Source organism: Euleptes europaea, chromosome 18, assembly GCF_029931775.1.
Source record: "Euleptes europaea isolate rEulEur1 chromosome 18, rEulEur1.hap1, whole genome shotgun sequence".
NCBI classification, from domain to species: domain Eukaryota; kingdom Metazoa; phylum Chordata; class Lepidosauria; order Squamata; family Sphaerodactylidae; genus Euleptes; species Euleptes europaea.
In genome coordinates, this window is record NC_079329.1 from 27,142,855 (window position 1) to 27,167,049 (window position 24,195).

Genomic DNA, 24,195 nt, shown 5'->3' on the forward strand with positions numbered 1-24,195 from the left:
GAAGCTATCGTACTTTGGTCACATTATGAGAAGACAAGTGTCACTGGAAAAGATAGTCATGCTAGGAAAAGAGGAAGGCAGCAGGAAAAGAAGACCCAACCTGAGATGGACTGACTCTATAAAGGCAGCCACGGCCCTCAGTTTGCAAGACCTTAGCAAGGCTGTTAATGATAAGATGTTTTGGAGGACGTTGATTCATAGGGTCGCCTTAAGTCGGAAGCGAGTTGATGGCATTTAACACACACACACATGATGGAATAGTACAGGTCACTTCTATAAGGGATAATAGTGCTGTAGTCTGTTGCAATGTTTATTGTAGCAGTAGAAAAGAGCAGGAGTCCAGTAGCACCTCAATTTCTGGCAAGGTATGATCTTTCGTGAGCCACAGTTTATTGTATTTATCACCCCCTTTCTTACTGCAATGTTCTCTATCTTTGTGGCTTCTTTTTTCATTGTGAGATGTTATGCCTTAGACAGTTTTTGCTGCTTCAGACAGCTTTTTGTTGGCATTGTTTTCCAGTTCTATAATACTAGTCCTTCTGCATTACTGAGTAGAGGTCCTTGCTGTCTTTTTGAATTGCTTTCCATATTTTGTAAACTGCCTTGATTCTCAGTGAGAAAGGCGGCTATAAATCAAGGTAATAAGAATAATGGGACTAATTTTTTTTGGGGGGGGTGTTCTCATGAGTTTCAAGCTGCCAACTTGGAAGGCTTTAAGAGGGGAGTGGACGTGTTCATGGAGGAAAGGGGTATTCATGGCTACGAGTTAAAATGGATACTAGCCATGATGCATACCTTTTCTCTCCAGGATCAGAGGAGCATGCCCATTATTTTAGGTGCTGTGGAACACAGGCAGGATGGTGCTGCTGCGATCGTCTTGTTAGTGGCTTCCTAGAGGCACCTGGTTGGCCACTGTGTGAACAGACTGCTGGACTTGATGGGCCTCGGTCTGATCCATATGTTCCTATGAGGGTACTGTATTCTGTTGATTTACAAACGCCCATAGGGCTAAGCATAAAATCTCTGGCGCTCAGGAGCTGGGGTGATAGTTGTGTGATGTATTCTCCAGTTATGGAGGTCTTGCAATTAGAATTCTGGTTCCCTGGAAAAATAAGAGTTTGGGGACCCTATTGCATTCTCCGTGGTGTTGCAGGATTTGTTATTCTTATTTAATACTTCATTGCAAGTCCACAATCAAGGTGGATTACAGTAATGGGAAAGCCTACAATAAAACAATTAATAAACATTAAAAACAACAAAGTACTCCCTTCATAAAAATACCCTCTTATCAGTTCCATTTTGTCCATTTGATGAAATTATAGTGACCTCTTTCAGTCAGGCCATTTTACCTGGCAGGGGCCACAACAGAGAATGCACAGGTATGGGCAGCTATTGAATTTTGTGGAATGGCACCTTCTAAAGGCCCAGTTCAGATGCGCAAAGTTGTTGCAGAGGAACATGTTGTGGGGAGGGGGGAGATGGTCCTGCAGATATTCGATCCCAATGGAAGTCGGTTGCAGGTAGCCGGCTCGAGGTTGACTCAGCCTTCCATCCTTCCGAGGTCGGTAAAATGAGTACCCAGCTTGCTGGGGGTCAAGTGTAGATGACTGGGGAAGGCAATGGCAAACCACCCCGTAAACATAGTCCGCCTAGTAAACGTCAGGATGTTGTGAGGGTTCCCAACCTCCCTGTGCAAACTCCATAAAATCACTTGCTCAGACTGTCATGCAAAAACAAGGAACTTTATTGGAAGCTTCAGGTAGTACAGGCCTTACACTGATAAAGTTGCAAGTGAACACAGATTCACAAAGACAGAATTATAACCCCTACAGGGAAGCAGATGTCAAACGTATGTTATGGGAATCTACGAGATAATTGTGCATGGTACAAAACATCAAAGAACTCAGAGCTTGTTAGTACTATCTACCCACCAAGGCCACAGTGGTGGAAGGGAGTCAGTGAGAGCAAGGGAGGGACGTGGGAAGAGGGAAGAGACATTCCAACCTGGGGCCCGTCAGACGCTGCGCCTGAACCAAGGAAAGTCAAGAGGCCTGGACTGCTTTTACGAGTCCAGGGAGGGGGGGGGAACATACAAGGCAAAGGCCTATCCAAGGCAAGGCAAACAGACCCTCACAGATGTGACGTCACCCCATGGGTCAGTAATGACCTGGTGCTTGCACAGGGGTCTAAAAAGGTAAAGGTCACCTGTGCAAGCACCGAGTCATTCCTGACCCATGGGGTGACGTCACATCCCGACGTTTCCTGAGGCAGACTTTGTTTACGGGGTGGTTTGCCAGTGCCTTCCCCAGTCGTCTTACCTTTACCCCCAGCAAGCTGGGTACTCATTTGACCGACCTCAGGAGGATGGAAGGCTGAGTCAACCTTGAGCCGGCTACCTGAAACTGACTCCCGTCGGGATCGAACTCCGGTCGTGAGCAGAGCTTGGGCTGCAGTACCGCAGCTTACCATTCTGCGCCACGGGGCTTATGCACAGGGGTCTACCTTTACCTTTTCTATGGTGTGTGTATAGGACAAAACACTTGACGATTCTTTCCTGAGGCTAGACAATGAAGTTTCTGGCTGAGTGCGGGATTAGAACGGGCTCTCTCGCGTCTAAATCTGATGGCAGCAGCTCTCCCTAGGATAGTGCAGTTCCCGGGCAGGTTCTTGTTCCGTTGGTTATAGCTGTCAGTTAGTGTAAGCTTCTAGGTCTACACTCTTGAGGTGGGAATGTAGCTCAGCGGTAGAGAGAGCTCTTGCTTTGATATGCAAAAGGTGACAGATCCCCGAGACATAAGAAGAGCCCTGCTGGATCAGACCGGTGGTCCATCCAGTCCAGCATCTTGCGCAGTGGTTCCCAACCTTTTTTTGACCAGGGACCACTAGAACTTTTTTGTTCGGTGCAGGGACCCCAAGGTTCAAAATAAAAATTCTGAGAATTTGAAAATAAACTTTAATCATATTAATTTATTATGGGTTGATATAACTTTGTTTTGCGGACCTTAATTTAGTTCTCGTGGACCCCTGGGGGTCCACGGACCACCGATTGGGAACCAGTGATCTTGCGTCACAATGGCCAGCCAGTTGCTATGGAAAAGAGGCCAATGGCCTCACCTGATTTTTTCCCCTAGCACTGTGTTTCAGAGGTTTACTGCCTCTAAATGTGGAGATTTCCTTAACTCCCCATGGCTAGTAACCTTGGAGAGCCATTTCTAATTAGAACTGGGCTTAGAGAAACCCTTGATCACACTTGGTCGAAGGCTACTGTATATATCAGGTCTTCATACTAACGTCTTATTGCTCTCGGAAGCCCAGTACGGAGTACTTTAGGAGGGCTGTCTATTCTCTGCCATTTTAACGAGGCATCCATTTAATTTATTTAGAAGATTTGTACACCACCTCTCCAGATCGGCTCGAGGTTACTTGGCAACTAAAACAGCAAAAAAGAAGTAAGCAAACAGCAATAAAAACGTGCCAATAAAAGTGTGCAGGACAGAGCACTCCAAAATGAAGTTGATAAACCAGTCCTCAGACCATAAAACAGATTATTTAAAAAAAAAAAGGAAACAAAAACCTGGGTAAAGAGAAATGTTTTGGCCTGGTGCCTAAAGGACAGTGGAGGGCATCCTGAAGGAAAGGTGCCAACACTGACAAAGCCCTGGCTCTGGTCGCCATGCACCTTACCTCTGTAGGCAGGGGCACAGAGAGCAGGTCTTGAGAACAGGATCTCACCTGGTGGGCTGGGTAATATGGGAGGAGGTGGAGGTGCCAGAGAATGAGTTTGGGGCATGAAAAGTCTGGCCACTATTCTCCCATTAAACTATGTCAGGCACAAAGGGACACCCCCCTTCCCCCCCCCCCCCGATATATGAACTGCATTTATTGGTATTAAGGACCTGCGGTTATAGGAGCGTATTTGGTTTGACTTTAGTGAGGTTTAGCATATTTCACCAACTTTGTGCCTTTTTACTCCTGGTAATTAAACGGTAGTAAAACTGAGCTTTCTTTTTTCCTTCTCTGGCTGCTCCAGTACTCAGTGTTCGTAGCTGAACAAATTAATATATGCTGAAAACGTGCAATGGTTCCCTTTTCCCTGCAAAGAAGAGCTATGTAATATATTCTCTGTTTCTTGAAGACCAGGGTCTGTGGGTAGTTCTAGTGGATCATCTGGTGTTGGACTCAAAAGTTTTAACAGTGTTTGGGGTAGCGGATTCTGTGGGGTTGACAACCATATGCTTTTTGAGGGGTGGGTTGTCCTGCAGCTAGTAAAGTGGTGGAGGGAGGAGAAGGCTTCAAACTGAGGAGACCTGAAACTTCTGGAAGGAGTGAGCCCCTTAGCTGCAGTCCTAAACCCACTTTCTTGGGAGTGAGTCCCACTGAAGTTAGAGGGGTTTACTTCTAAGTATACATGCTTAGGATTGCACCATATATGTTGGGGGTGAATAATGACTTGGGTGATTACCACCTCATTCTCCTGCACTTGCCTACCTCACAAGGATGGTTGCTAGGATAAAATGGGGGAGGGGTAGAGGTGGAAAGTAAATTGGCAATAAAAGGACACATGCAAACGCCCATCCCTCCCCCAAATTATTGTCATCAGCTATTCAGACATAGGTAGGCTTAAAAATGGCTGCTTTCATGGAGCCGTTTCCCCCCTGCTCTTAAAATATACATATTTTAGGTGGTTCTTGTGCCACAGATGTCGTGGGTTAATATGTTGTGTTGCAGGCAAACAGATGTGTAAGAATGTCATAACTCTTATAAGCTTGTGTAAAGTGATGAATATATGAGAATGCCTTGCCATTTTCACGTGAAACTGTTTATCCGTGAGGGTGGACAGAGCTCACCCATCAGTTCATATAAAGATTTTATTGGGGTGCCGGTAAAAGGTAAAGGTCCCCTGTGCAAGCACCGAGTCATTCCTGACCCATGGGGTGACGTCACATCCCGACGTTTCCTAGGCAGTCTTTGTTTACGGGGTGGTTTGCCAGTTTTCCCCCCAGTCGTCGTCCCTTTACCCCCAGCAAGCTGGGTACTCATTTGACCGACCTCGGAAAGATGGAAGGCCGAGTCAACCTTGAGCCGGCTACCTGAAACCAACTTCCGTCGGGATCGAACTCTGGTCGTGAGCAGAGCTTGGACTGCAGGACTGCAGCTTACCACTCTGCGCCACGGGGCTCTTTTGGGGTGCCGGTACCCTTGTAGAAAATCAGTCTCTCCTGTTGGATACCGTTGATTCTTCTAGCATGTAATTTGATGATAGGCGGATTGCTAGTCCTATAGCTTTTTAGCCTGAATATGGGGAGTTTGATGAATGTACGCGTTTCTGACAGCGGAGGTAAACGTTCTTGGATTAAAGATGAAGGCGCACGTCACTTGTTGCTGAAAAAGCTTATTTTTCAAGAGTGCAATAATTATCTTCTGTCAAGCATGCTTCGGGAGCATTTGAGGGAACTGAATTAGTAGTTGTTGATGGATTTAACGTGTGTCTGCTCTGGCGCTCAGTATTTGAGGCAGCTCGCGCATTAAGGCAAGACAGAGTGTCGTCCCCACCCCAAGTCTGTGTCCATTTGATAGTCAAGGGGCAATCTAAAACTAGAATTGATGGCAAAATAAAAAGCCTGGGGCCTGGTGGTGGACTCTGCACCACCACAAACTCAAATACCTTTATTGGCATAATAAAAAAAAAAAAGGTAAAGGTCCCCTGTGCAAGCACCGGGTCATTCCTGACCCATGGGATGACGTCACATCCCGACGTTTCCAAGGCAGACTTTGTTTTTTACGGGGTGGTTTGCCAGTGCCTTCCCCAGTCATCTTCCCTTTACCCCCAGCAAGCTGGGTCCTCATTTGACCGACCTCGGAAGGATGGAAGGCTGAGTCAACCTTGATCTGGCTACCTGAAACCAACTTCCGTTGGGATCGAACTCAGGTCGGGAGCAGAGCTTGGACTGCAGTACTGCAGCTTACCACTCTGCGCCACGGGGCTCTTATTGGCATAATACAATTCACAAAATATAAAAGGATAAAAATTAATATAGAATTTATATATAATTCATTCCTTGATGTTATGGTCCTTCTTCAGACTAAGTTCTCATTGATTGACTGCTATCATCAGAAATCTTGCCACGTTTTCTGTAATCTCGGGATCCCGATCAGCTAAAAGTTTATAAAGCGTTTTACTACTGTTAGAGGAAAAGTTCAAAACTAGAGGTTTTATAAGGTTTTCTCTTGGGAAGTTACAGAAGTGGCAATCCAGAAGTATGTGGGGCAGAGAGTCAGGACATCCTACACCATACCTGCAGACTCTTTCTGCGTAGGGTGTTTTCAGGAATCTGCCACGCAGGATCGCCGAAGGCAATGCGTTAGTCCTGGCATGCATAAAGACTTTCCTAAGCTTAGGGTTATCAAGACGATCCAAATAGTTTAAACAAAAATTTGGTGAAATACCAAAATATTGAGGTGAGCACACCACCACAGAGTCCAGGTGTGTGTGTGTATATAGTTCAGTTAATTTATTTACTGTCCAGTTAATTTATTTGACCAGCAACTTTAAAATATTGTAAAAACTTAAAAAATATCGTTACAGAACCAAGTTTACAGAACCAAGTTTACAATTTCGTTACACCAGCCAGAGATCTCCGCATTCTACTGGCTATATAACAAAACTTTACCACTGTGTAAGAAATACTAACACCTTTGTCCTTTAGTAAAAAAATTAACAAAATCATCCAGGTGACTAAAAACGCTAGTTAACAAGGGTAAAATCAACCTATTTCTAACATCCCGATAAAATTCACAGTACAATAAGATATGGGAGGAAGGCACTGGCAAACCATCTCTGTTAGTCTCTTGCCATGAAAACCCCCAAAAGGGGTTGCCATGAGTCGGCTGCGACTTGACGGCACTTTACACACACAATTGTCTCAACAAGCCCCATGGCGCAGAGTGGTAAGCTGCAGTACTACAGTCAAAAGCTCTGTTCAGGACCTGAGTTCAATCCCGATGGAAGTTGGTTTCAGGTAGCCGGCTTAAGGTTGACTCAGCCTTCCATCCTTCTGAGGTCGGTAAAATGTAGATGGCTGGGGCAGGCAATGGCAAACCACCCCGTAAACATAGTCTGCCTAGTAAACGTCGTGATGTGACATCACCCCATGGGTCAGGAATGACTTGGTGCTTGCACAGGGGACTACCTTTACCTTGTAATTGTCTCAATTACATCAGAGTTACAAGGGCCAGGAGGGGGGTGTATATCATGGTTTTGAGTGGGTGTCCTACTAAAAAGCTGCACCAGGGTGTGTTTTTCTGCTCCTTTCTGTGCTTTTTTCTGTCTTTCTATTTTGCAGGGAGTGTGGTTTTGTTTCAAAATGCAAGAGAAAATTCAACACACACATACCCGGCCATCTAAACTGGTGCAGTCCATTCTGTGACTATATTGTACTGTCTATGTAGGCCCAAGTCACACATGAGAGAGCATGAGGGGGGTAGAATGGACTATACCACTTAAGACTTCAGGCAGTGGGGTTTCAGCTGTAGCATGCATTCCTCCCATGCAGGTAAATTCCCACTTCTTGAAGCCGCCCCGCTTAAACCCAACCTGAGGCTGTTGGGGAATCTGGGCATGTTTGAGGTTACGTGATGTGGCGTTCCAAAGGTGAGGAACCTCCTGGCGTCCTCTTACTTACCGGTTCCCCTCTCTGACCTTTTTTGCAGAAAACCGAGATTGATGCGAACGCAAAGTGCCTTTTCTCCCGTTGTTTTTGGACCCCTCTTCACGGGTAAGTGTCGATTCCTTCTCTCCCCCCACCTGGCAAAACTCTTATGGTTTTACAAACGCTTATGTGTGTGACACGTTGCCATTCAATTCTTACATTTTTATTTCAAGCTGTTGTTCTGCCACAAATAATTTGTATTATGGAGTGTTTGTGGGCGAGCATCCTTTTAGGAGAAAAAAATGTTATTTGGACTGGTAACTTTGGGAGACTTTTTATCTACAGTTCTATAGGTCCGGGCAATCCCTTTCTGACACATGGTACCCACTCGGTCCTGAAAGTGAGCAAAACCCATCCACCGTGAGAGAGGCGGGCTATAAATGAAGTAAATAACTGCTGATGAGAATAATAATAAAATTAAGTAAAACTTTGTTGGCATGTTAGGACCCTTGTAAAATACCAGTTGTTCTTGGAAGTTCTTAAAAGTCTAGATGACTGATGGGCTAGAAGAATCTATAACTAACTTTGGACTCGTTCTTTTGTTCGTTCTTTTTGTTCTTTCGTTGGTTCTTTATTTCAGCATTCAACAACATTACGCTCTTCTCAAGCCCTAAGCAGAGCTACACCTTTCTGAATCCGATGGGATCAGAAAGGTATAACTGTGCTTAGAACTGTATATTTTCCAAAGCATTATATAAAAACATATGTAAGAGTGTGCATGGAAGTGTATCTCTCCCATATGGAGAGGGAGAGAGAGAGAGAGAGAGAGAGAGAGAGTGTGTGTGTGTGTGTGTGTATATATATATATATATATATATATATATATATATATATATATATAAATAATATGCAGGATGGTAATATAAACTTTTTAATCCTTCCCATATTTGAGGGGGGAATAAGAGGGCATTCAGAGTGGTGTAGTGGTTAAGACCCTGTGTAGTGGTTAAGAGCCAGCATGGTGTAGTGGTTAAGAGAGGTGGACTCTAATCTGGGGAACTTTCCCCCCCTTTTATCCCTTAGAAGCTCCTTGATCCATTGATCATGAGCAGCATATATCTAATGTTTGAGGGATATAAGGCCTGAAACAAATCTTACCACTGACAATGTAGCCTTGGGATCCCTGTCACTTAGTAAAAAAGGCATTATGTCAGATGCAGAGGCATTAGATTTATATTTTAAAAGGGGAGAGATATAATTCGATCGAAGTTCCTCGTAAAAGCGGCATTCCAAGAGGCCATGAGCTAATGAATCGATAGAGCCAGAAGAGCAAGGACAGGTCCTGTCTGGATGTGGTATATTCAAAATCCTGCCCTGCATAACCATAGAGGGGTTAGCATTCAGTCTAGCTAAACAAAAAGCTCTAGAAAGATGAGTTGTCACTTAATAAGTATAAGCAGGCAAACCACGTGGTGACATAATCTGGAGAACTGGGTTTGATTCCCCTGATGAACTGGGTTTGATTTCCCCACTCTTCCACATGAAGCTTGCTTGGTGACCTTGGACCAGTCACAGCTCTCTCAGAACTCTCTTAGCCCCACCTACCTCACAGGGTGTCTGTTGTGTAGAGAAGGAAGGGAAGGTGATTGTAAGCTGGTTTGAGATTCCTTAAAGGTAGAGAAAATGGGGGTATAAAAACCAACTCTGTTTCTTCTTCAGTGCTAAGTACAATAGTATTGGCTCCATGGGGGCCTCTTCTGACTGAACCATTTGGGGGGATGAGTGTGGATCAATTAAAAAAAATCTTCCAAAATTCGCTGACTACACAGGTTAATAGCTGTAGGTTTGTACATTTCCTTAGCCAAGTGGCTTCAGTACGTTTTGGAGCTTGTGTGCATGATGAACATAGAAAGGTGTTCTAGAAAGGTGTTCTTCTAGTGAGCAAGTCCACCGTCGTAGACTCAAGTAGCAATTCTCAAGACTGTTAAGGTGGGGAGACCTGAAAGCTTTTAAGTGGAAATGACAAAGACTGAATCTTCCGTCTCCCCTTCCATCCCACAGCTTCAAAATTTTACATGTCTAAGCAAGAGGCTGATGTTACCCCTCCCCCAAAGCGTCCTGCTTGGTACACTGCAAAAATATCCTTTCTGATCAACCCCCCCAACCCACCAAATAACAACCTATTTACTAAGCCCAGTGAAGTAATTTTGCATTCTTGGATGCTAGCAGAAGCCTAGGAATCAAATTTGTGGAGTCAAGCTTTGCTACTTAATTAAAGGGACTAGAGACAGGCTGCAGCTAGTCAGGTGAGGAGGGAAAGGCATTCTGCATGTTCTCAGAGGCACTCTTCACTTATTCATATCCCAGGACCCAACCTTTTATACTGGAAACAAGTTCTAGGGTGGTGTCCTGAGAGCAATTACTGTATATACTCGAGTATAAGCCGAGTTTTTTAGCCATGATTTTTGGCTTAAAAAACTCACCTTGGCTTATACTCGGGTCAATACGGTAATTCGCCTGCCAGGCCCTCTCCAAGCACGCTCCCGCCGGCCAGCTGATGGGCGGGCTGTCCCGCCTTCTCCCCCCCACCCCACCCGATTGCGCCTTCTGCGCGGCGGTGGCTTCTTCCCCCCCCCCCGATCGCGCCTTCTGCGCCGCGGCGGCGGTTTCTTTCCCACCCACCCCCACCTCACCCGGGCCAGTCCTCCCGCTTGCCAGCTGACCCTGCGGGGCCTCCTGCGCGCAGGGAGGGGGCCGCCGCCTGCCCGCGCGCCTTCTCTGCAGCCTGGGAGCGGCCTGTGGGGCCTCCTGCGCGCAGGGAGGGGGCCGCTGCTGCCTGCCCGCTCACCTGGAGCCCGGTCAGGTAAGCCTGCGGGGGGGGGTGCATTTCCCCCTCGGCTTATATGCGGGTGCCTAATTTTCCCCCATTTTTGGGGTGAAATTAGGCACCTCGGCTTATACTCGGGTCGGTTTATACCCGAGTATATACAAGAAGAAGAGGGTTTTTTTTATATGCCAACTTTCTCCACCGCTTAAGGGAGAATCAAACCAGCTTACAATCCCGTTCCCCTCCTCATAACAGACACCCTGTGAGGTAGTTGGAGCCAAGAGAGCTCTAAGAGAGCTGTGACTAGCCCAAGGTCGCCCAGCTGGCTTCATGTGTAGGAGTGGGGAAATCAAACCCAGTTCTCCGGATCAGAGTCCATCACTCCAAACCACCGCTCTTAACCACTACACCACGCTGGCTCCCTTGCTGCCAAGATGGAGGAATTGCTAAAACAGGGTGTCATAGGTTGTTAGGAATACAGCACATTATGTTATAGGAGCTGTGGGTAACCTTTTGTAACTGTGCTTTCCTGAGTATAGTTGCATCCTTTTTTTATTTTTTTATTTTTATTACATAAAACAAAACAAACAAATACAATAATAAAAAGAAAATAAAAATACAAAAGAGTATCAATTGTATGCTCTAGTTAATACATTCATAGTTGCAAAGTTATAAAGTTCAAAAAACAAAAATACCCTTTTGACCCTCCACCCACCTTAAAAAAGTGACCCATCACCAGACTTCCGAAGAAGTGTCTAAACAGTTTTAACAGTTACATTATTAACAGTAAAATAGAAAAGTAATAAAACTTGTTTCTATAACTCACTAACTAAAATAGTAAAATCCATTTTTGCCAGTTTATCCCAGTATATGACGGCCTTTTCCCAAGTTTTTTTGTATTCTTCCATATCTTTTCCATGTAGGAGTTCTGTTAATTTGGCCATCCTCATATACATCCATAGTTTCTCTCTCCAGTCACGAATTGAAGGTTTATCAGTTGCATCCTTTTAAGCCAGTCAACTTCAGTGGACTTGGAAGGGTATAAACTCAGGGTCGCACTGTTATCGGAATCAGCTTCTGTTTCGCAGGGACGGATGGCTGTGAGCTGGTGCCCTTCGTTTCACCCTCGACGTGACTGTGTATTGGCTTTGATTTTCCGATACACAGGGCGCCTAAATCGGGTTGTACCCTCCAGTTTATTTCGCAGCCAAGTTTCCGATGAACGTACAGCCAAACCCCATGGTGATAGAGGGGTGGGATGTGGAGATAGCAGCAGCTACCTTCTGTGGTAAGAGAGCAAGAGATTCTGGTTTTATTTTTTTTACTCCAGTGTGCTGTCTTTTGTGATGGATCTTCTCTCGTCCTGTAGGATATAATCTCTGTGTCTAGTATACTGTCTAGGGCAAGAACTGGAAGCTAGAGCCCGTCTTTCAGTCCCTTTATTTCCTTTTTTTTTTTTAATAAATATTTTTATTGGTTTTTAATAGAAAATGGGATACAGAAGGAAAAAGGGGCAGGGGAATAAAATTAAAAGAAAAGAAAAGATATATATATAGAAAGAGAGATAAATACGTGTATTAATGTTATACAACGTTGGCATATCTAATACCGCCCCCTGATAGGTTGTAATAATACATTAACTTTTTGATAGGTTATATTCGATCTCCATTATGAATCTGCTGTGTCTTATAAAGTTTTGTTATCATTTTTTGGTTTTAATATATTCGTAGAAGGATTTCCATTTATCTCTATTTTGAGTCCCTTTATTTCCTTGATACAATTTTGTGTTCTTGTTATAATAAACCTAACTTCTTAGTTAAATAAAGCGCGTTGTGTACTGATGGGGGGAAGATTCCACCTAATTTTTTCACTCCATCCTTTCAGCCAGGTAATGGTTAGGGGCAGAGGGGTGTGGGCACATATGTATTTTAGTATAGTCTGTAGGAGATCTGTGTATAGGTTTTTGTACATTGTGTTTTATTGGAAGCTGGATTTGCTGCATGGGTACTTGCAATTTTGTGTAATTGTAAACTACTTCGAACGCAGGAGGGTGTGGGATGAATGAACGCTGACCTGCTTGGAGAATTGATATAGCTAGCGATTGGAAGCTGGCTACGTGCCACCCTTGTCATTCCTCTCGACCAAAGCAACCATTCCTCCCCTTCACTGTTAATGCACAAGAACCCCACTGCTTCATTGTGGCGGCATCTTAAAATGCAGAAGTGTATTCTGTTTTTTAAAAAATTAAAAGCTGGGAACAAGGGGCTCCTTTGCTTGAGCAGGGGGTCCAGGCATGGTAAAAGGGTGCCTGGCTGTGAGCTCTTCTCCCTTTGACCTTGCTGTTAGTACTCCTAGCGGTAGAACTATTGTGACGAGACACCTAGCTAATCTAAATTAAACCCAGTTACCTGGGAGTGTGCCCTTGCTCAGAATGGGAATACGGACTCCGGCTTCTTTGTTGTCCTGAAGCCAGTTTGGGACATTTCAGGGCTGTTCCAATTGCAAATGACACTGCTCCAGCATGTCTGGGCATTTTATTTATTTATTTAATTACTTGACTTATAGTCAGCCTTTCTCTGTGAATGTTGGGGCAGGTTACAGGGCATTAAACAGCGCGATCAGACAGCATACGACAACCAACAAACAGTGCAACGGGACTAGGATTACAGAGTTAGAGAATAGTGACTGGTTCCACCTACCGTGGCAGCCATTGTGTGGTTGCGGCCACTGCTGTGGGTCAGAATTCCAAAGGCGCCTTTAGGCTCAGAAAGGTTGGGGACCCCTGCTATAAATAATACAGAAGGTAGGTAGGTAGGGAGGTAAATATTTATTTATAGATAGCCAAAGGCCTTTACAAGGTATATTAAATTATAAAACAAGAAGATTATACAATAAGGATAAAAGATAGAATACAAAATGCCGTATAAGTTATACTAAAATACAATATAATTAAAATATATGCTAGCTGGCCATCAATTCTGGCTAGTTGCATTCTTTGGCACCAGTTTGGCTCTTATCTTTCCAGCTGCTAGAGCGAAAAGTGACATCCTGTAAGTAATAAATAGGTTGGTATCTGACAATAAAGTTACTAATTTATTAGTCAGAAAATGAGTTTAACCCGTTTAGTATGGTACGAAGGAATTTTTCCCTAGGTATTTCATAAAAAGGACAAGTTAAAATATAATGGGATAAATCCTCTACAGCAGAACCACAGATACATTGTGCTATTGGCACTTTATTATATCGTCCATCCAGTATTGCAGTTTGCATTGTTTGAAAGCGTAGAGATGTGAAAGCCATTCTGAGCTTCTAATACAGAAAGTAGATTACCAGGTATAAGACAGTACATGAGATTTGTCCTCTATGGTATGTAGAGTTGCCTGTTTTGGATTGGGAAATACTTGGAGATTTGGTTGGTAGAGCCTGAGGAGGGTGGGGTTTGGGGAGGGGAGGGACTTCAATGCCACAGAGTCCAATTGCTAAAGCAGCCATTGTCTCCATTGTCTCCCTATCAGCTGGAGACCAGTGGTAATAGAGGGAGATCTCCAGCCATCGACTGGAGGTTGGCAACCATAGTGGTGTAGTCATTCCATGGCAGGGGAAATGGCCCGTCGAACAGCAGAAGACAATGTATGATGACCGAGCTCCATGCATAAATGTCGGGGGTGGAGTGGGCTGAGGTCCTGGCGTGATGAGGTCCTCACGGTACTCTGGACCAAACCCTGTTCTGAGGCCTTTGTCTTTGTGCACCCTTCCAGGTGAGACGGTGTCACTGGTGGATGTGGACATCTCTCAGCGCGGTCTGACGTCCCCGCACCCGCCCACGCCGCCGCCACCTCCACGGCGAAGCCTCAGCCTTTTGGGTACTGCCTGCTTGCTTTCTCTTCCAATTTTTTCCCCATGGAATTGTTTCCCAGGGGAAAAAATTGGCAATCTCTTTTTTGGGGGGTCCTCTGCGTTATGATGATTATTTTGGAGAGTGCCATTTTTTTCTCCAACAGGCCTTGTATACTTTTGTTCCGACAACCCCCTGGGAAGCGGAAACCTTGTGTGTATGTCTTCTGTGCTCAGGACTCTCCTCCTCCTCCCCCCTCCCTTCTGCGCCCCCCCCCCCGGTCTCTGTCATGCAATCCAAACTCTGCTCCAAGACGTAAAATTCTACATTCTTGCACTAGCTGTACGTGGCATGTTCACGTCGACACAATTCTGCCTTTGCTATTCATGAGTAAGGGGTTATGCAGGACTCTGAATCCTCTTTGCTTTCACCCCTGGCTGTCCTGCTTTGGTTTTCTGACTTAACGGTGTGGTGGTTGTCCAGCCACAAGACCGGGGACATTTTCCTTTTTTAAAAGAAACAACCCCAAAGGACAGCTGATGTCCTGACCCGATCTGTGCACACTTGGAAACGAGCCTGCATATAAAAGTATGACGCTGCCTTTGGCCGACTGTTGGTTCACGTAGCTTCTGTTGGGTGAGGGCCAATGTGGTGTAGTGGTGAGGAGCGGTGGCTTGGAGCATTGGACTCTGATCTGGAGATCCGGGTTTGGTTCCCTGCTCCTCCACTTGAGCAGTGAAGGCTAATCTGGTGAACCGTGTTGGTTTCCCCACTCCTCCACATGAAGCCAGCTGGGTGACCTTGGGCCAGTCACAGCTCTCTTAGAGCTCTCTCAGCCCCATCTACTTCACAGGCTGTCTGTTATAGGGCGGGAAAGGGAAGGTGATCGTAAGCCAGTTTGATATTCTTTAAGTGGTGGAGAAAGTCGGCATATAAAAACCAACTCTTCTTCTTCCACTTGTGAAAAATGAAGGAAGGTCCCTTTTGACCACCCAGAAAGGCTATGTTGGGCATCATGGAGGGCCTGCATGGATGAAAGCTGTGTGTAACAGGAGCTGTATTGAGGAGGAGATTTGGGCAAAAACCGGTGTTGGTATCCCGTCCATTTTTATGACATTCTACTAGCTGTGGCTGCCTTCAGCGCATCTTCTGTACCACTGATTCAAATTCGCCTGGGTTTAATTTTACAAAGGAGCCCAGTGGCGCAGAGTGGTAAGCTGCAGTGCTGCAGCCCAAGCTCTGCTCACGACCTGAGTTCGATCCTGACGGAAGTTGGTTTCAGGTAGCCGGCTCAAGGTTGACTCAGCCTTCCATCCTTCCCAGGTCGGTCAAATGAGGACCCAGCTTGCTGGGGGTAAAGTGTAGATGACTGGGGAAGGCCATGGCAAACCACCCCGTAAACAAAAGTCTGCCTAGGAAATGTCGGGATATGACGTCACCCATGGGTCAGGAATGACCCGGTGCTTGCACAGGGGACCTTTACCTTACCTAATTTTACAAACAGTTGCACTGAGCATCAACTGTGGCTCTGGCAAAGGGGTTTGACAGCATGAAATACAATTGGATTTCAGCTCCTCTCTGGGGATTCAAGAGCTTCCTGTGCACGCTTTGCTTTTTCTGGAATCTGTTTTAGTGGTATTGTCCCCTCTCTCCCCCTTTAACTGGAGATGCCAGGCGCTGGAGAAAATGAAGATCTTGGGTGGCAGGTATTAGAGCTGTTGCCTATCACAGTGGACCATGCCGAACTAGATCAGTGGTCTTCAACCCATAACGTCGGAAACCTCAGATGGGCTATATTTTCCCTTGCTGATCTATGACCTCCTATAGAAATGCTTTGGGGTGTCTGCGTGCTGCTTTTTGTTAGGACCTGGTGCTACTGCGCATGTGTAGTAAGCGAGGGCATGACACTTCCTCGCTTGTTAGCACAAACACTGAGAGGAGCAGTGAAACATCTGGGTGAGGTCATTCAACGGGAGAAAAAATTTCCCGTAACCCGAGCAGATTTGGAGGCCCCGCCTCTTCTGGTCACATGGCAATGCTGTCAGATGGATTCCTGCCTTAGGTCAAAGCCCAGCGGGTTCCAAGCTATCACCTGGGGGCAAAAGTTGGGTCTGAATAGGTTGAAGAGGATTGAACTAGATGAGCCAGAGGTCTGTCTCTGTGTAAGCCAGCTTTAGGAGTCCAGAGACAGAGAGAACTTGGTGCCAGCTTTCTTCTTGCTTTGGTGGCTTTCCCTCTTTCTGAACCTCTCCATTTTTGTTTTCTTCTAGACGATATCAGTGGGACACTACCTACGTCTGTCTTGGTGGGTCCGATGGGGTCGTCGTCCCTCCAGTCTTTCCCTCTTCCACCGCCACCTCCACCGCATGCCCCCGGTCAGTCGAGCTTTGGTCCTCGGGGCTTCCCAAATTTCTGCTACGAATTTGCCTTGTAGCTGGCCTTTTATTAAGTCTTGGGTTTTGGGGCTCAAGGCAGTGTGCATGAATGAAAACCATTTTTTTTTAAAAAAAGAGGCAGACAAAAATGTCACAGCGGTTTGTGTACATGCTACTTCCTTCTGCATCTCGCTTGGCTTCTTGCGCAACCTGCTTTTTTCCCAGAGGGCATGTATCTGGGAAGGCCCAGTCGGATATGCACAGAAATCTATTGTGCACCAAACCCTTACGAGATCCCTCACAATTCACAACTGTCCTTCTCCCATAGGAGTTGGTGGTTCCCCTTGCAGTTCCATAAGACCTCTCATAAAAGTCAACTATTGATGTGGGAACCAAAAACTGTGTGTCAGTGTGTGGGGGGAGGGGATTTTAAATTGCAGCTGATGAGGACGATGCATATGTTCCAGACATGGGCAGTCTGATTTATTTTTAAACCAGAATTGCTATTGTAGGAAACGTTGCTTTTGGGTGCAATTAATTTGACTCATTTGGGGGTTGGGAATGGTTTGGACGATCAGCAAAAATAAGCCTGCCCCACTGTATGGGTAGGGTTGCCAGGTGGGTGGTTTTGGAGGGCAATTGTTCGCCAATCCATCTGGCTGCTCTGGAGTTGCGGTCATGTGTGTGCACAGCTGCATGCACGCAACGACGCCACTTCTGGGTTTACCCCCAGAAGCGTTGCATCACCCCGACTGCTTTAGCGCTAAATCGGCAGTGCGGCGCTTCCAGAAATAAACCTGGAAGTGATGTTATCGCATGCACACGGCCGCCCTAGCCCAGCCCCCTAAAACCTCCCACTGATTGAAAAGGGGGACCTGGCAACCTTATGTTTGGGGCTTTTTTGCATTCTCAATTTCCTTGCTTCTGAGTTCCATACTCCCAGGATCGAAATGTTTAAACGTTTTGCAAGTTCAAGCTTCTAAGTTCCTGTTTCTTTGGTGGGGGATTTCCAGTTCTGCACATGTTTTGCTCCCTCTAGTGATTTATTCGACAGCTTTAAATCCAGCATTAAAAAAACCTGCAGCTTAAATCCGCAGGCATTTACACCGGATTTAAAGCTGCTTTATATTGAATCAACCACTAGAGGGAGCAAAACATATGCAGAACTGACCGAACAAACAGGAACGTAGAAGTGAGAAAAATGAAAATGAGGGAAAGCCCTAAGTCACAAGCATCTCAGAGGGCGGGGCAGTCTTTCCTATTCTCAGCTTTGTCTCTGAGGGCACAAACTAACCTGCTGATGTTGCCGGGTCTGTAAAAGGCAAAAATTGGTGTTCACGCAGCCCAAATCTGTCCAGGGTGGTGGCTTCCAACCGATGGAACTCCTGGCCTCATGAAACTTGCTGATACTTGGGCCTAAACCCTTTTCCAGAGGTGGTGGATTTGGAATGCTGCTCTTTGGTCTGGTCGAGGATATATCAGACTAATTTTAACAATTAAACGTTTTTTTGCTCCCCTCCAAAATACTTATTTTTCCATCCGTTGCTTTTTCTTTGTAACTGCCCTGGTTTAACCAACCTCTGTTCATGCACAGAAACAAAATTTCAGTGGAAGTGAGGCACCAGAGTGCATTGCTTCTCCAGCCTCTGGGCAAACTGAACTTGCTGTCTCCTCTGACTCACTTCGGCATTTCTGCTTCTCAGATTGTCCAGGAATTTACTTCCAGGTTCTGTTTTCCCCTCCCCACCACCTCAGTTTCTGCTTCTCTCCCTCTGTGGCTTTGTTCCTTCTCTAAGAAAACTCTCGCCGTATCCTTTGAGATCTGATGATGTGGCTTGACTCCATGTCCTGTTCCTCTCCTCCTCTCCCGCTCTCCCTCCCATCCCAATTTATTGAGCTGTGATCTGTGTGGATACAGGGAGGGATTTTTTGGGGGGTGAAATTCACCTTATGGAATGTCCTGCCCAGAGAAACCCCCCAAAAGACCTCATGGACGTCCCTTTGCCCACAGCAGTTAGGACCTGTAACTTCCCTGGCTAGTGGTTGCTGTGGATTTTTATTTTATTTTATTTGGCAATTTGGTTTTAATACATTGCACTTGTGTTAATTGCTTTGAGTGTAATTGACTCTCATCTGCTCTCAATATTACATTGATTCAGTCCTCATTTGTTTACTTCATTATGTCCTACTTCCCGTTCCAGTGGGGACCCAAAGTGGCATACGTTGTTTTCCTCTCATTCGTTTTATCTTCACAACAACCCTGTGAAGTAGGGTAGCTTGAGTGTGGCTGGCCTAAGGTCACCCATCAAGCTTCCACGGCAAAGCAGGAATTTGAACCTGGGACTCCCAGGTCCTAATCTGGGAGACCAACTCCAACTGCAGTACTACACTGGCCGTCATCACACTAGGGTTTGAGCACATGAAGCTGCCTTATACTGATTCAGATCCTTGGTCCATCAAGGTCAGTATTGTCTCCTCAGACCGGCAGTGGCTCTCCAGGGTCTCAGGCAGAGGTCTTTCACATCACCTACTTGCCTAGTCCCTTTAACTGGAGATGCCGGGGACTGAACCTGGGGCCTTCTGCATGCAAAGCAGATACTCTACCACTGAGCCACGGCCCCTCCCTATAATAATAATTTGTGAAATTATGTTTTTATTTATTTTACTTATTTATTGTATTAATCTTTTACCTCGCCCTCCCCAGCCAAGGCCGGGCTCAGGGCGGCTTACATAACAAAATTTTAAAAAATTAGAGTAAAACCTCTTTAAAACATCAATTTAAAAGCCCTATAAAATTGAGAAAAGGGAGGACAAAAACATCCAACAGAGCCCCCCAGGTGTACCATGTGGTTGCAGTCAGGCAAGCAGGTGTATATGTCCCCCTAATGATAGCAAAGAGGGGGGTCAAAATGAATGTATACCTGGGGAGTCTCTTGCCCATATGCAGAGTACAGATTTCTACTTTTTCAGTGAGAAGTTCTGTTGTGAAGAGTTTGCCATCTGAGTGTGTGGCTTCCCAGCTTATTAACGATGATGAGAAATGTGCATTTATACACTGTCCAGAATTCTTTGTGTGTGTTATTTCGGGAGTGGGGAGACTAGTGGTACAAAGTCATGCAGGGAGAAGGTGTGGGGACTAGAGCTCTGTGGAGGAAGTTTGTAGAGGGGGCAAGAGCTTGGAATATTGTAGTATCTGGAATAGCTGAAGAACATCTGGAATCCTGAGTTGATGGATTTCGCTGCGGGGTCTCCTTGCTCTTCAGCGGCAGCGATCTTGTAGTTTATTTTGGTACACAAAACAATGAGCTCCAAACACTTCTGATTTCCCCCCCCCCTCCATGGTTGTTCCCAGCAGGATTTTATGTCTCTTACATCCTTTCTTTTCCCTCCTGCAGACGCGTTTCCCCGGATCATCCCTATCCGAGCGCCCGAAGCGGTACACAGCCAACCCGCACAGCACCTTCAGTGCCCGCTCTATCGGCCTGACTCGAGCAGTTTTGCAGCTAGCTTACGAGAGCTGGAAAAAGTAAGGGCCTCTCTTTTTAAAAACAACATTCGGTGGAGCTGCTTCTGCTGAAAGCCTCGTGCTCGGGGAAGGGGGTGTATGCCTGTAGGGAGGCTAGAGAGCAAGGACTTGCCTGTTGTGAACACACACATGAAGCTGCCTTATACTGAATTGGACCCTTGGTCCATCAAAGTCAGTACTGTCTACTTGGACTGGCAGTGGCTCTCCAGGGTCTCAGGCAGAGGTCTTTCACATCAACTACTTGCCTAGTCCCTTGAACTGGAGATGCCGGGGATTGAACCTGGGACCTTCTGCATGCAAAGTAGCTGCTCTACCACCGAGCCACAGCTGATGCCTGGCCCTGTCACTTTAAAAAATATTGCTATGCAGGATTTCTTCTTTTGCAGAACATTGCAAACCATGATATTCATTTGTCAGTAAAAGGGGGCTAGCGGGAAGGAGGGTGGGAAGGATGCTAAATAAGCTGTCATGAATCTCGGTTAGCCAAGGAAAGTTCTTTAGGAAATAAGTGCATCCTCTTTAGATGCTTTAAACAAAAAGGCATCTGCACATGTAAAGAGTTTCAGCAGCGGCTTTGTCACCTGCTGCTGGGCTGGCCTGGTTATGGAAGGCCATGGGATCCTGCATGGTGGGGGGAGGTTGGGGTCACTGGGGGTGTGGGAGGGAGGTAGTTGTTAATTTCCTGCATTGTGCAGAGGGTTGGACTAGATGACTCTGGTGGTCCCTTCCAACCCTGTGATTCTATGATTCTAAGGATTACTAGACCAGCACAAGGGGCTCCTTGCCTGTCACTCCAGATCAAGGGAGGCTTGTTGACTACGTCATAAACTCCCTACAAGGATAGAATTTGCTTTAAAAATATAAACTTGGCTGCCTGCGTTTATGTCTCAGTAGTTAGGTGAGCTTTGCAAAATATAGAGCAGAGGTCCCCAACATGGTATCTCTGGGAACCATTTGTGCCCGCCGACACCTTTTCTGGTACCCAAGTGTTTTTAGTAAGGAGGTGGGGCCAGGTAGGGCTTTTGCCCAGCAAGGCTTCTGGTTGACTGTGGGTGATTAGATTGGCTATGCGGATTTTTTGAAATGTTGCTTTGGAAGCAGCTGCCACCACAGCACGAGGATCTGCACTGTGTTACTGAAGTTAAGCTGTGGCAGTCATCTTGTGGGGTGGCTCCACCTCCTGTGGCAGCTATTTTGTGGCAGGTGTTTTGTTACTGCACCTACCATGCCATGTCAGAGCACTACAGAGGTGAGCCTGATGGACTGGAGGAAGTTCCAAATGTGCTCAAAAATTTGGGGACCCCTGATTTAGAGCTTCTCTCTGCAAGATTGGCGAATAGGTTTTGGGGGAGAAAACTGTGTTCCACAAAATAGTACAGCTGCTTGCTGTTTGTTCTAGCAGTCGACAATATCCTGTGGAAGTGAGTTCCACTGGCTAACTGTGCTCTTTGTGAAAAGCAAGCATTTGCTTATCTTTTGAATCAAATTTCTCTCTCTCTCTTTAAAAAAACCCAGTGTGGTTGGTACTGGGGACCTATGAACTGGGAGGACGCCGAAATGAAGCTCAAAGGGAAACCTGACGGATCCTTCCTGGTCCGTGACAGCTCTGATCCTCGGTACATTCTGAGCCTCAGCTTTCGGTCACAGGGCATTACCCACCACACCAGGATGGAGCACTACAGAGGTGAGCCTGATGGTCTGGAGGAAGGGCACAGCCATCCTCTTGGGTAGCTGAGAAAATGGGTTGCCCGAAGGCCACCCTGGTGAGTCCACAGTGTAGGTGGGACTCGAACCCAGATCTCCTGAGTCAGGGTTCTACGCTGACTGTCGTGATTTTGCAGGTTTTTTGCTACACACACATGTACTGAAAGCATGATTCTTTCCCCCCTTTCCTTTCTATGAAACCAAACCTCTGTGCCTGGTTTGTCGCGGACAGGAACCTTCAGTCTTTGGTGCCACCCCAAGTTTGAAGACCGCTGCCAGTCCGTGGTGGAGTTCATCAAGCGGGCCATCATGCACTCTAAGAATGGGAAGTTTCTGTACTTCTTGCGCTCCCGGGTTCCAGGTGTGTGAACATCAAAATAGCTTTTTAAAATTCATATAAAATAATCATGGGCTGAATCCAGCCAGCTTTTTTTTAAATCCAGTCTCACCTTCCATGCTACAAGCCCCCACCCCATGTGCCTTTCCCCCTTGCATGTCCCATGATCCCCAGTGTAGCCTTTTTAGGTGGTCAAAGGGGGCCTCTCCTTCCAGCGTGGAGTAGTGGTTAAGAGCAGTGGACTCTGATCTGGAGAACTGGGTTTGATTCCCCACGCCTCCACATGAGCGGCGGAGTGTGTGACTAGCCTCCTGAGGTCACCCAGCACTCTTCCAGGGCAGAGCGGGGATTCGAACCTGGGTCTCCCTGATGCTAGTCTGAAACTCTAACCACTACACAACGCTGCCTCTCACCTGTTTCTAGCACTCACCCTGATTTTGACAAAAAAGCTTTCTGACTTGCTGCTGTTACACTTTCCTCACCCCTCACCCCTTTTTTCTAATTTGCAGGTCTCCCTCCAACTCCCGTCCAGCTTCTCTACCCCGTCTCTAGGTTCAGCAACGTGAAATCACTCCAGCACCTCTGTCGTTTTCGAATAAGGCAGCTGGTTCGCATTGACCACATTCCCGAACTCCCGCTCCCGAAGTAGGTCCCGTTTTTGTCCATCGTTTATCAGCAGGTGGTGCCGTTGCTTTCTTCCCACTCCATTCCAAGGTTCCCTACTATTTACGTACGGCCCCGTTCCCATCAGTCTATCAAAGCCAGCCCTAACCAAGCCACACAGTTGAGAGGGGACTAAATCTTTCCTTCTGGATTTTGGGGTCTCCAGTAGCAGGTTCAAGGAGCCCCGTGGCGCAGAGTGGTAAGCTGCAGTACTGCAGTCAAAAGCTCTGCTCACGACCTGAGTTCGATTCCAACGGAAGTTGGTTTCAGGTAGCCGGCTCAAGGTTGACTCAGCCTTCCATCCTTCCGAGGCTGGTAAAATGAGTACCCAGCTTGCTGGGGTAAAGGGAAGATGACTGGGGAAGGCACTGGCAAACCACCCCATAAACAAAGTCTACCTCGTAAACGTTGGGATGTGACGTCACCCCATGGGTCAGGAATGACTTGGTGCTTGCACAGGGGACCTTTACCTTTAGTAGCAGGTTCAGCCCCTTTCCTTAACTGTGCCCCTCTTTAGCTTCCCTGTCGCATTTGTGGGGAACAGTGACAATCGGTGGGAAGGATAAAACCTGTCATCTGTTGTCTGACACAGTGGTCTAGCACAAAGATGCCACGGGGGCACAAAGGGTCTTCATGCATAGCGAGAGTCACAGCACCTTATGCCAGATGTCCTGGCATGCACAAACCCTCTTAATATCAAGCGCTGGCCTTCCCTCCCACCCCTCCTTACTTCCAGTAATGGAAGGGGGGGATGCTAACTTTCCTCGTAGGGCTAGGTCTCCAGTTAGAATCTGAGTTACTCGTCTTTGGGAAATAACCTCTGTTTTGGAGTCGTCATGTCTTAACAAATCCTCTCGGCTTTTTCCCTGTCCACCCAGGCCTCTGATCTCGTACATCCGCAAGTTCTACTACTATGACCCCCAAGAGGAGGTGTATCTTTCACTGAAGGAGGCGCAGCTCGTTTCCAAACAGAAGCAAGAACTGGAGTCTTCGACGTAGCGAGGGCCCCCTCGACCACCTTGCTGCTGGCACCAATGGTAACTCCAAACCGAAGAGGTTGAGCTAAAAAAATACTAAAATTACAAATATAGAAATTTGAATAAGGTGCACAGTCTACGTTAAAAACATAAGGTCTCTAGCACAGGCAAGATTTTCACATTCATATATGCAAACTTAAACACCTGCGACCCTGACCTGGATGGCCCAGGCTAGCCTGATCTCGTCAGATCTCAGAAGCTAAGCAGCGTCAGCCCTGATTAGTATTTGGATGGGAGACCAC

General features: G+C 46.4%; 1 protein-coding gene across 1 annotated transcript in view; it reads left to right on the top strand.

Annotated features, from left to right (window-relative positions):
• SOCS7 (suppressor of cytokine signaling 7) overlaps positions 1-23,920 on the top strand; it is a 40,559-nt gene extending 16,639 nt beyond the window's left edge. The window contains exons 4-11 of the mRNA XM_056864633.1: positions 7,711-7,775; positions 14,235-14,339; positions 16,582-16,686; positions 20,082-20,212; positions 21,728-21,896; positions 22,149-22,277; positions 22,763-22,898; positions 23,795-23,920. Coding sequence (XP_056720611.1) covers positions 7,711-7,775; positions 14,235-14,339; positions 16,582-16,686; positions 20,082-20,212; positions 21,728-21,896; positions 22,149-22,277; positions 22,763-22,898; positions 23,795-23,915 — 961 coding nt within the window. The 3' untranslated portion in view covers positions 23,916-23,920. The remainder of the gene's footprint in view (positions 1-7,710; positions 7,776-14,234; positions 14,340-16,581; positions 16,687-20,081; positions 20,213-21,727; positions 21,897-22,148; positions 22,278-22,762; positions 22,899-23,794) is intronic.
• The last annotated feature ends 275 nt before the right edge of the window (positions 23,921-24,195 follow it).